At 45.3% G+C, this 12,863-nt stretch overlaps 1 protein-coding gene across 5 annotated transcripts in view; it reads left to right on the top strand.

Annotated features, from left to right (window-relative positions):
- The window catches only part of LOC102940695 (26S proteasome non-ATPase regulatory subunit 4), a 74,279-nt gene that overhangs the window by 32,766 nt on the left and 28,650 nt on the right, over window positions 1-12,863 (top strand). For 3 of the 5 annotated variants that reach the window (XM_043535542.1, XM_037882673.2, XM_037882672.2), the window contains 2 exons: window positions 3,008-3,092; window positions 3,948-6,701. The exons of 1 other annotated variant lie outside the window; for it this stretch is intronic. In XM_043535542.1, the coding sequence (XP_043391477.1) occupies window positions 3,008-3,092; window positions 3,948-3,950 (88 nt within the window). In that variant the 3' untranslated portion in view covers window positions 3,951-6,701. Of the gene's footprint in view, window positions 1-3,007; window positions 3,093-3,947; window positions 6,702-12,863 lie in introns of those variants that run through there. One more of the 5 variants, XM_037882675.2, reaches the window with a different exon arrangement.

Here is a 12,863-nt window from a genome sequence, read left to right as displayed (position 1 = left end):
GAGATGCAATTACTTTTCTCTAACCTCCCATAGATACAAGTGAGGACAGATTGCTAGAGCAAGGGTCTTGGTCTTGTGTTCAAATTCCAGGGCACTGTATTAATAGACTAGCACTGAGGTAGTTTCATAATTATAGTTATTGTTTACATGGAATTAAACCAGAGTTTCTCCTTCTCTATAGAGTCAGCAAGCCTGTGGTTTTGTATTTACCACTCAGTGTGGAGTTTCACCTTTGTAATCTCTGTGTAGGTCAGTGGGAGTTCAAGTTCACGTGTCTGAAAACTCTACAATTAGAACAATTCTCAGCTTCCGCTCCAATAGGTGAGGGTGAAGACCTAGTCAGGAAAGGCACTAATTTGCTCGGTACTTAAGTTCTAAACACAAGGGGATGGGCCCCCTATTTTGTAATACCAGGTTGAAAGAACTACTCCCGTCTCTGGTTTGCAGCACAGCCACTTCCCCTGCTGTGGAGTGCTGCTATATGCCTCTGTGAACGGTGCCCAGTCTGCACTGAAGACGATGCGCCCCTCAGAGCTCTGTAAGCAATACCACGCTGTTAGCGTGTGCTTGCAGCAAATCCTGCCTGCCTTAGTGAGGGATAAAGCCAACCCCCTGGTGCCTGCCACTGATATGTGGCTGCCCCTGCACAGCTTTATGTACGGAGTGCCCCGGGCCAGCACTGACGGCAGAGTAGGCTTGCCATGCTGGATCGAGCCATTGAGCCATTCAGTCTGGTGTCCTGCCTTTTGCTGTAACCAATACCTGGTGCTTCAAAGAAAGCTGTAGTGTTGTGCAGGTGGGAAGGAGAATGTCTCCCTGAAAGACATGGGGGACAGCTTATATGCTGTATAACCTCAAATGAAGAGAGGGGTCAGTCCAGAAAAGCATGGGGCTGGGAGTTAGGACTCCCCTGTGTATCTAGACCCAGCTCTGCCATTGACTCTCGTATTGTTTGTGAAGTACTTTGAGATCCCTGAACTGTGCAGCTAAATAAAGTATAAATTATTCAGCCATAGTGTTTCATTGGCATCCTGTGGCAGTCAGTTCCATAGGTTGACCTTCCTCATGGCTTTAGGTGGGGGATCTCTCTTCATCCCTTTGCTGGATTCTGTGGTACTAAATAAATGACCTTAAAATTAGGATATCATTTCTTAATTTTAAAACACAAGCTTTATGTGGGTTATCACCAGACTTTCCCCTCTTTGTAAAATCAGTGTCTGGAGTGTTGTATTCACCAGCTGAGGGTCTCTCCTTTTAATCTCTGTGTAGGTCAGTGGGACTGGAAGTTCACAGCTCAGAAAGCTCAGCAGAGGATGTAGCTAGTTCAGCCCTGAGTAACCACTCAAATAGGTGAGGCTTAATCTAGGCAGGAAAGATATGTGGTACCCTCTGTGTCCAAACACAAGGACTCCAGTGTCTCCAGTCTGCTGAATGTGAGTGAACAGAAGATTATTGAGCAGAGGTCCTAGCTTTGCAGGGTGACCACTTTTCATGTGCCGAATGTTGTCAAACTGCGAGGTGGAGGACTGCTCTATACATTTCATACCCTGCCAATGATGCACGTAGCACCAGATGACAAGGTGTAGCCTGCTGGAAGCAAACAACAAGCCCTGAGTGCATTAGCAGCATAAACCAAAGTGCCTTCAACTTCAGAAGCATGTGGCTTTCCTTATGCCGTCACAACTTTCTTTAAGACAGTGACTGTAACGTGACTAGCATCTCCTGGCCTGTGTAATGCACGGTACGGTGTGACATCCATGCTCACCAGGTTGAACTTTCCCTTTATCTACTTCATGGATTCTCAACCTTTGGGTTGTGAAGTGGAGTCAGGAGATCATGACCACACTGCCCATCCTGTGTTGCTAAGTGGGAGGGGTGGGGAGGCCCGATTTGGAAACCAGTGCATCGCCAGCCCCAGAAGGCAATCGTTGGGGTCGCAATGCATGAAAAAATTACAATCTAAAACAAAGAAACTCTCTCTCCCCGACTCCCTATGCACCCTGGCCCTTTTCAAGGTCAGGTCTTGTCAGCCTCTTGAAACACACATGCAAATTAGAGACTTACCATTGGTGCAACTGCTTATTTTATTGTAAATGTTAGGGGACAATGAAAATTTTTGACTTTGAATAAGGGATTGCCATTTTGAAAAGGTTGAGAAACACTGTTCTAGCCCATTATGTCACTTTATCGACTCTTTGAAATGGCTTCCAGCTAGGAGTATTTATTTACATTCCAACTGTGTGCTAGGGCAGGGGTTTTCAAGCTGTGGTCCGCAGACCCCTAGGGATCCGCAGACTAAGATTTCCAAAGGGGTCTGTGCCTCCATTTGAAATTTTTTAGGGGTCCACAAATGAAAGAAGGTTGAAAACCACTGTGCTTGTAAAGAGGAGCCATTGGTTTATCTGAACGATAAGCGTTCTCATCCTGTGTTTAAGATCCACATTTACACAATAAACAGAGCAATTAAAACCAGGGGAGGGAAGGTGACTGTTCCAACTGTGTAAACACTAGGGATGGAATGTTTGTGGAATGGAAACATGACGTAAATTGGCCTTTCTTTGCATTTCCCTAAATGAGTCACCACCCACTGGTGGGCCCCACCTGCTTGCCTGAAACTCCCCTTAGTTTGAGTCTGTGATGAGTGCAGTTCTTGTTTGAATAAAAATCTCTGCAGTACCCATGTAAAATGTGGGAAAGGAGCAGTCTTCCCCGGAGAGACAGTAACACATCACAGCCCTCTTGTGAGGCAGGGAGGGGAAACCTGGATTCCAGACTGGCAGAGTCACTTTGGGGTGGAGTCTCTTTTTTTTCCTGGTGCAATCTTTTCAAGTACACGTGCCAAGGTGGCCAATGAGTCAGGAACATCTCACGTGTGGCTAAGAGATGCTTTATACATCACTTGGATATTACTGTGGGCGTATTAGGAAACCCAAAGGAACACGAAGAATTTTGAAGGCTTATTTAGAAGAAACAGCTTTATAGGTGCGCTTTTTCTGTTTTCCCCCAGTGGCTCCGCAGGGCCTTTGGTAACAGAACGCTCCTCAGAACTGACAGAACGTTTTGAAGACGTACCAGAGACGGAGATAAGCTTTGTAAGTGCCTGCATTTCCATAAGTGCAAGAAGGGCTCTGTCGGGCAGTTTTAGTCGCAGCTTTAAAAAAAAGGTTTCATTTGGCTTTCAATTGAAATGCAGGTGTTTTGTGCTTGGGGTGTGAGCCTCCCAAAATGCAACAGACTAACTCAATTAATTACTTCGTTTCTTTGATACCAATGGCCCCAACTGAGATTGGACCCTAATTGTGCTGCATGCTACGCAGACATCTAGTGAGACTCTGCACCAGAGAGCACGAGGAGTGGGAGGGGAAATTGAGGTGCAGAGCTGACATGCCCAAAGCAGGTCTATGGAAAAGCGGAGAGTAGAACCAGGGCTCCTGGGTCCCAGTCGCTTGTCCAAGCTGAAGGTGAACCACCAGCATGATTTGGGACATATAAAACCACAGTCAAGTGTAGACCAAACCTATGACCTATCTAGACAGCATCCTTTAATACAGCGTCTGCCTCGGAGAGGCCAAGAATTGCTAGGCCCTAGATCAGTGGTTCTCAACTTGCAGCCCAGTCAGCACAGAGCTGCGGACCATGTGACATCCTCAGGGCCATAGAGATAGTATTGCATGTGGCCCACAATGGTAAATAGGTTGAGAACCACTGCCCTAACTGCTCAAGGATAGGAAGGAAGCGCTTTAAGACACTCACGTTAGCACAGAGTGGTTGTGCCTGTTCAGTGACTAGCTTTTGAAATGTCAGTGAGGCTTTGCATTGCTACTGGACTTGTCTCTTATTCACCACAACCGCTTCGCAATCCGGCACCTTTCACCAAGGAAGAAACTGACTCAAACTGCTTAGAAAACCTTCCTGAATATTCTACCTATTGATTTTTCTCTTTACAGTGAAATAACAGAGAGACAGTTGTGATGTGAGCAGAAGATTTCTTTGTACTCTGCGTGGGCCGTAGAGTCTGACAAACATTCAGCCCCTGCGGCTGATCCTAGAAATCTTATCCGGACAGAATCCATAGAAGGTGGAAGGCTTGGGATATACTTAGTGTCATAGTATTAACAATGACTGAGCCCAGAGCAACCTCCTCTTCTGAAAAAGAATCCTCAACCTGTGGCTGGTTGCATCTGGTTTTTCTGCTGCTGTCCTCTCTTCGAATAGTGGCAGGAGCAAGGCTTCTCATCTCCAAGGAGGAGCAGGGGCTGCTCCATGCAGGCCAGAGTCCTCTGGAGAAAAGGAACTGGCTTTGGGGGAGTTGGTTACCTAGGATTGAGGACATCACAAACCTTGCAAGAACAAAGGTCAACTCTGAAGAGCACCAGGGGAAATGGACATTGGAGCCTTGTTGGAACAGTTTTTGCAACAGATCAACATGGTGTTTGGTTTTTATATTAATTTAAGTTTCTTGAATTCAGTCATATCGTTTCTTTTAGGCTGCGACAATTATCTATTCTTTTTAAAAATAGTTTTATCAGTGTTCCACCAAAAATGTCCCGCATCAGAGGGAGGCAGAAAGGGGAGCGACATTTTTTTGGTCACACATGAAAGGTATTGATCATGGATGTCTTTTCTAGAAACTAATTTTGGGAGCAGTAGTCTCTAATGCATTTATGACGTTGCATCATCATCATCATCATCATCATCCTGAGAAGGTGACATGGAACAGACCTGCCCACAAGACTTGGTGCTTTATCACGGCTTGGTGCTTGAAGGATTTGGAATGTGCGACGCTTTTAAGATGTCAGAGAGGTTTTTGCTTTGCTTTGTCCTGTTTTAAACGACCCCTTTATTCTCTCATCCTCCCACAGAATGAGAAGCAACAGAGATTTGGGGAGATCTTGGTGCCTGGCACATTTTTAAGCCTTCAGTGTTTCTTAAGCAAATGGACCAAACCGATCCTGCTTGGTTTTTTCCCAGTATTATGTGTCCTCCTTGGGACACAACTTGTAAAATCTGCATTTTTTTTTTTTTTTTTTTTTTAATAGCTAAATTCCCTTTTGATAGCTATGCTTGTGTCTTACCCCTTGGCATCAGGGTTACCTTTTGCGCACAGTGCTCTGACTGCTTCCAAATAGAGATTCCCATAATGCCACTCCATATAAATGGCTGCCGGGTCTCTGTGCAGAGCAACAGATTTTGCGGGTTTTTTTGCCTCAACAAAAGTGTGTGTTGCGCTCTGATTCCAAGGCTGCGGCTTATTAGAGTCAGCTGAAAAGACGCATTGCTGTATTACCTTAGCCATTTGCTGTACATAAGACTGTGGCAGTCCTTACCAAGTTACCAGCTGCAGACACATGGTTAGAAACCTGAGCATATGTTGTACTGATTTTTATTTTCACTAAAGTTTTTTTTTTTAAATTAAATGAATCTTAGTCTTTTTTCCCCTAAAAACAGTGACCCTCCCCCACCTCCTTTTCACAGATTAAAAAATAGAGAAATTCAAATTGTTGCTCTTGCAGATGCAAGAGTTTTGTATGCCGATTAGCAGTCGTTGCTAATAAAGCCGAAGAATGTAGCGGCTTAGAAGGGGTTTTTTAGTTTGATGTATCAGGGCTGAGTGTTTGGGGTTTTTTTTTTTCCAATCACATTTAACGTGGATAGAGTTCAAGCTGTTAGTTTAAAAAACAAACAAACAAACAGAGCTTTGAAAGGCAGAACAGCCTTTCTCACAGAGAGCCAGCCAGGTGTCCAAACGCAAAGGCGTTTAGTCAAGCAGGAAAGCGGTGGTCTCTGAGTAACGTCTGGAACCTCTTTATCTAGATTTAAACGTCAAGCAATGTCCTGATGAGACCTGTACCTTGAAGATCAGTGTAGTGACAATGGGAAACCGCTCTAGTGCAATTTCCCTCTTTCTCCCCTCTACTCAGCAGGTTATTCTTCATATCCTGATGAACCGTCTATATTAGACACACGCTTTCTGATCTTCCCTCCTCACTCAAATCCTTTTTTTACCAGGAGGAAAGAAACCAATTCAGTTTTGGTTTTTTTGTTCATGATTTAATATTTATGAAGTTGTATTTAAATGTTTTATTCCGGGAATAGTTATTCAGAGGGTGGGGGAGGGAGGGCGTTGACATTTATATATCATAATTATCAACCTCTGCTTTGCAATGGTTTAACAGCAAAGGCTTCTTGCATTCTAAAAGTGGCAGGATAACTGGTGTAAGGTATTAAAACTTGATCGGTTATTTCCATCACGAGGGGTTCGCTATCTGGCTAATGGCTCAGAGAGTTGGGTCTGCGAAGGAAGGGGTCAACACCCTTGATCCTGGCTCCCTGTTTAAGCCTCTCACCCTACCCTTACCCCTCCATTGTTGGACTGAAATGCGGGGCGAAGGAATCGAGAGCTGCTGATGGCTGGACCTCTTTCCTGCTCAATCTACGCTGACAGCTTTGATTCCACACGGCAGGGTCCATTGCTGCTTCGTCAATCCACCAGGGAGGATCTGACCTGTCAAGCATACATCCTTATGAAACAACTTGTGCCGTGTTGTGAATATTGTCATTTTAACCTTGTAACACTTTTGCCATCGTTGGCTGTTAAATTGAATATTAAAAACAAAAGCTGTCTCTTAGGAGCCTGTCCTACACAGGGGATAATATCGCTGTGATGGGATATTACAATACACAGTGTGCTACCAAACCTAGAAAGGTGTGTATTTTTATTTTATTTATTCCTCTTGGTGGTGAGGGGTGGCTTGGGGGGACTTGAAACTATACTTCATCCATTTCATAACTTTCATACAGCCGTCTCCCAGCATGCAGCAGTGGAGATGGTAGATGTGCGAGACAAGGAGAGCTGGGAAGGGTCTGCACTGGTAAGGACTAAGTTCAGGGAACTGCTGTTGAAGTGTTGAGTTCTGAGCTGTGCTTGTTAAAAGGAGAATTATTGAGACCTGTTGGCTTGGAGCGAGCTGTCTGCAGCAGCTCTAGCTAACGCTCTGTTCACTGCTTCTATTTAGGCCTGGTCTACAGTTGAAAAGTTAAATAAACCTAACAGTTGCTCTGGGCTGTGAAGAATTTTGCACCCCGAGCGCCACGGTTAAGTTGACCTAACCCCAGTGTAGATGCAGCTAGGTCAACAATAATTCTTCCGCTGACCTAGCTAACCGCATCTCAGCGAGATGGATTAACTCCAGAGAAACTCCTTCCATCAGTGGAGGAAGTGTCTACACTACAGCGACAGTGCTGCAGTTGTGCTACTGTGGTGCTTGTAGCCTAGACTTGGCCTGAGAGGTGTCCCACTGAACGCTTAATTTTGTCCTTGTGACGGGATTCACTCACCAGTGCGGCGGCTCCTTGCATCTAGGTCTGGGGATCAGCTCTCTACCAGTCTCGTGCCTCCTCATTTGATTGTTCGCCCTGTAGAGACACTGGACTTGGAGTGCTCCATTTTTGTGACAGCCCTCTGGCCAGGTCACTGTAGCCCTGCCCTGCCAGAGTATCAAACTCTCCCTGGACAAACTATCTGCAGTCTCAGACGGTCTTCTGCTTCACCTCCAAGACTATGCCACTTTCCTTGTGGCCACTAGGGGAACCTGTCCCTGGAGTAGTGGACGGGGCCCATATGCCCATCAACCAGTCTGCTTCAGTTCCGACCCTGTTTGTTTCCCTGCGTTCTTTCCTACCTCTCTTCTCTATCTTCTCCTCCTCCTCAGGGTCACTACTGGACCTCAAGAAGTCAAGTCCAGTCCCCTGCCCTGCATCAGGACCAATAAACCTAGACCATCCCTGACAGGGGTTTGTCCAACCTGTTCTTAAAAACCTCCAATGACAAAGATCCCATAACCTCCCTTGAAAGCCTAGTTTAGAGCATAACTACCCCTACAGTTAAAAAGTTTTTCCTACTCTCTAACCTAAATCTCCCTTGCCGCAGATTAAGCCTATTGCTATTTGTCCTACCTTCAGTGGATGTGTTGTGATGATTAGGCCTACAAATTTATCTTAATTGTCAGCTCAACTGTGAAAATTGAGTGAAGGTTCATAAAAGTGTCACAATAACCTATTACAAGTGTTGATGGGAGAAGATAAAAATGGAGATGGACTGAATTAGTCCAAACCCCAAGTCCTCCTGATCCAATTCAAGGACTGTGTTAAGATCATGCCTAGTAAATGAGAGAAGTGTGGGACTGAAAATCAGTTAACTCAAATTGGTGTCAAATTAAGCATAATTGGTGCACAAAATGAGGGGGAGGAGCCATTCCACCCATCATTCCTCCTTGGGGGTCCTCAAAAGACAAGAGGGGGGAAGCTGGCTACTGAAAGGAGGGGATGCAAACACGGTCTAAAAGATAAGAGAAGGGAAAGGAATGGGTTTCACCATTGCAGCTGCCACCCCATTATTTCCTGGGACCTTGAACCTTCTTCGTCTTAATCCTGAGAGACGTCTTGACTGGGCAAATGTTATACCAATAAAATAAAAACCCGCAGGATCTTATTAAAGGGGAAAAGGCAAAATACCACATTTATTGTGAATACAGAAAGAATCATAGTAAGCAGTTAGTTATAGCTATAACATTCCATTCAATCTCATATTTATTCACACATTCATTCATTCATTCACACACACATACACAGGTTCTGCAAGGCTGTTATCGTAGTTACCAGCCTTAGAGTTGCTCATGCCAAGCCACTGGCCAGGTGGCCTGGACACGAGGAGGGAGCAGGGCCTTGTCAGATGCACATCTGATGCTCCTGGAAGTTGGTTTGCAGAATCAGACCCCAAAGTTCTCACTTTCTAGAATCCATTTTTATAGGAATTTCTTCCTATGCCAGTCCACGTTCCTGACGGCTCCGTGCTGCCAGATGTTATCTTGTTCTTTGGTTCTCCCATTCTTGAGGCTGTTTGGTGGATTCCAGTCTGCCCTCTGGGGGTCCTCTGGTTATTTCCACTTGATGCCTTCTTCAGCCGATGGACACTGGATTCTTAGGCTGGCACCTCCCTGATCATTCAGTTATTATCCACACCAAGCATCCATCCACATACATCCTCTATCTCTATTTTAATCACAATTGTTAACAAAGCGAGATGAAATGTAACAAAAGGGCGGGGAGTCTCTGGGTGCTGTTTCTGTTGTTACAGAGTATTGCTTTGAGTCTCTCTCTGTGAGAGGAGTAGTTGTTACAAAGAATTGCTTTGAGAACAGACTCTGTCTTAGAATGTACTAACACAATTAGCAGCTTGCAAGTTTCACACATAGAGGGAGAGAAACAGTACCAAAAACCAAGAGACCTCTTAATTAGTAATACCCTGGAATTTAAACTATGGGGAAATCAAACTCATTTGTGATTTTAATACAGAACTTCTTTAATATGATCCAACACCCAGACCAGAGAGAGGGACCCAGATGACACTACCACCTCTGCCAGCTCCAACTAAATCCCAAACAGCACCTGGGTTGTGAGACTTTGTCTTTCTCCCAATATGTTTTTTCCCTTCCCTACCTTATTTCCCCTCTTCCCTGCCTCTGTCCCCTTTTTCCTTCTGTCTAAGAAGAGGCTGGCTTAGATGACCAAGACAGCCTGTGATTGCAAGGACAGCTTACACTACTGTTGCAAAATATGCAAAGTGCAATGCTCTAAAATGCCTACTGCTGGCACAAGTTTGCCAGGTCTCAGAGTGACTGATAGGAACATTGTGTGGTCTTGTGTTTGTTCTGCAGCAAGGCTCCACCGAAGAGCCAGCTGCATTGTCTCTCTTTTGCTGTTCTTTCCTTTCGCCTTGAGTGTGCTCGTCTTGTTTGGTTTTCTGGAAAGCAGGATTGGACTTGAATAACAACAACGCCAGCTCCAGTCCATTTCAATTAGTGTCTCTTTTCCCCAAAAGGACAGTTCTGGCCATCTTTAATGTCAGCTGAGGTGGAGGGAGGGTCCTTTTAAAAACTCCAGCTCAAAGGAAAGAGGGAGGGGTGTTAAAATGAAAGCCTTACTTAAAGCTTTGCATTTTTCTTAAAGTTAGTGATTTTGAATGGTGTTTGCACCATAGTATAAGCAGGCTGAGATCTGAGTACCAAACCCTGAACCTTGTTTTACGCTGTTGGAGAGTAACAGAATCATGTTAACACCTTGGACTCTTTGGGCCCCTGTATTCCATCTAAATGACTACAACAGACATGGAGAACAGTTGATCCTTATAACAGTCCTTAACATGTTTGAGGACTGTTACAGGTCCCCAGACTAAACGTGCCCAATCTTCATAGGTCAGGTTTGCTAAACTTTTGGGCATTTTTGTTGCTCTCCTCTGGACTCTCTCCATTTAGTCCACGTTTCTTAAAGCGAGGTGTCCCATACGGGATCTGTTACTCCAGCATAAGCCACACCAGTGCTGAGTGGAGTGAGACAGTTTCTTCCTGTGTCTTTCATGTGACATGGAACTCATGCTCTAATCCATACAGTTGATAGTATTTGCACACAGTTGTCATTAGGTTTCAGAATCAACAATCCCTTTACATGATTAAGTAGTTCGCACCTCTCAAAACTATTGTTTGTCTGCAGGCTCTGAAACAGAGCAATTGCATGGATTACAAGACCAAAAGAGACCATTGTGGTCATCTAGTCTGACCTTCTGTCTAACACAGGCCAGAGACCTGACCCAAGTAATTCCAAGAGCAGGTCTTTTAGAAAAACATCCAATCTTTATTTAAAGTCAGTGATGGAGAATCCATTATGACCATTGGTAAATTGTTCCAATGGTTAATTACTTTGTTTTAAATTTACACCTTATTTCCAGTCTGAAATTGTCTAGCTTCTACTTCCAGCCGTTAGATTGTGTTTGACCTTTCTCTGCTAGACTGAAGAGCCCATTATTAAATATTGTTCCCTATATAATTATAGGCTGTAATCAAGTCTTCCCTTCACCTTCTCTTTAAGCTTAAATAGAAAGTCTTTGAGTCTCTTACTATAACGTATGTTTTCTAATTCTTTATTCATGCTCCTGGCCCTCTCCAATTTTTCAACATCCTTCTTGTGATTTGTGGGCACCAGAACTGGACACAGGATTCCAGCAGCAGTTGCACCAGTGCCAAATACAGGAGTAAAATAATCTCCCTGCTTCTACTCGAGATTTCCCTGTTTATACATCCCACCAAGACGTAGGTTGCTTAAGGTCAAGGCCCTTCACAGCCTATCCCCATTGTCCCTGTCATGTCTCATTCGGTATCGGAGGTGGGAGTCGACCTTTCAATCGGCCCATGATAGTCTCTGTCACCCACTTCTTACATTTTCAAACACCTTTGTGCTTTCTCCCCTTCGGCCCCTCATGCCTGGGACAAGCGCCCTGTAAACTGTTGCAAAGCTACAGTGTTCTCCTCTGGCACAAAGATCGATGTGAATTGGAAAAGGTGCAGAGAAGGGCAACAAAATGACTAGGGGGGTGGACAAGCTTCCATACGAGGAGAGATTAAGAAAGACAGGGACTGTTCAGCTTTGAAAAGAGACAACTGAGGGGGGAGAGGATAGACGTCTATGCATTCACGACTGGTGTGGAGAACGGGAATAAGGATGTGTTAGTTACCCCTTCACAGAACACACAAACCTGGGGTCACCCAATGAAATTAACAGGCAGCAGATTGAAAACAAACAGAAGAAGAACTTCTTCAGCCAACACACTGTCAACCTGGGGAACTTGTTGCCAGGGGATAGTGCGAAGGCCAAAATTATAACTGGGTTATAACACAAATTAGAGTAGTTCCTGGAGGAGAGGTCCATCAAGGGCTATTAGCCAAGAGGGTCAGGGATGCACCCCACACTCTGAGTGTCCCTAAACCTCCAACTGCCAGAAGATGGGACTGGACCACGGGATGGATCACTCAAGAATTGCCCTGTTCTGTTCATTCTCACTGAAACATCTGGCACCAGCCGCTGTAAGAAGACACGATACTGGGGTAGATGGATCATTGGTCTGGCCCAGTATGGCCGTTCTTATATTTGTAATCCTCCTTAAAACTCTCCTTTGCTGTAAGGCCTACAAAAATATTGACAACAGTTAGGCTGTTGGTGTGCAAAGCCAGTTTTGCTGACCATATGGCCTCACTTTTTTCTTGCACTCCTCCAGCTGTCTGTATCCAGCTTTTGTCTCTTGTCTTATGCCTAGATTGGAAGCTTTTGGGGGTAGGGATTGTCTTTTTGTGACAAAATTCCTGCTCTACCTTGGTGGGTCTTACGCTTATTGGCGGATTTGCTCATCTTGGAGCTTCACAGCAGCCCTCAACTTGGCCGTTTTTCTGAATTCACAGTCCAGGTCGACGACTCCTGTGTCTGACCAGGAGTTGGGAGGATTTGGGGGGAACCTGGGCCCGTCCTCTACTCCGGGTTCCTGCCCAGGGCCCTGTGGAATGCAGCTGTCTAGAGTGCCTCCTGGAACAGCTGTGCGACAGATACAACTCCCTGGGCTACTTCCCCATGGCCTCCTCCCAACACCTTCTTTATCTTCACCATAGGACCTTCCTCCTGGTGTCTGATAATGCTTGTACACCTCAGTCCTCCAACAGTCCGCATTCTCACTCCCAGCTCCTCACACACACACCACAAACTGAAGTGAGCTCCTTTTTAAAACCTAGGTGCCCTGATTAGCCTGCCTTAATTGATTCTAGCAGCTTCTTGATTGGCTGTGGTGTTCTAATCAGCCTGTCTTAATTGTCTCCAGAAGGTTCCTGATTGTTCTGGAACCTTCCCTGTTCTCGAGGGGGTGGAAGACCACGAGTGTCGAGGAAGCCCCCCCGCTCTAGGCCACCAGGTAACTCAGGAGGGTGGAAGACCACGAGTGTCGAGGAAGCCCCCCCGCTCTGGGCCTAGGCTAACCTGAACACCTC

This window comes from Chelonia mydas, chromosome 24 (genome assembly GCF_015237465.2).
Source record: "Chelonia mydas isolate rCheMyd1 chromosome 24, rCheMyd1.pri.v2, whole genome shotgun sequence".
Classification (NCBI taxonomy): domain Eukaryota; kingdom Metazoa; phylum Chordata; order Testudines; family Cheloniidae; genus Chelonia; species Chelonia mydas.
This window is presented reverse-complemented; position numbering and strand designations above follow the sequence as displayed.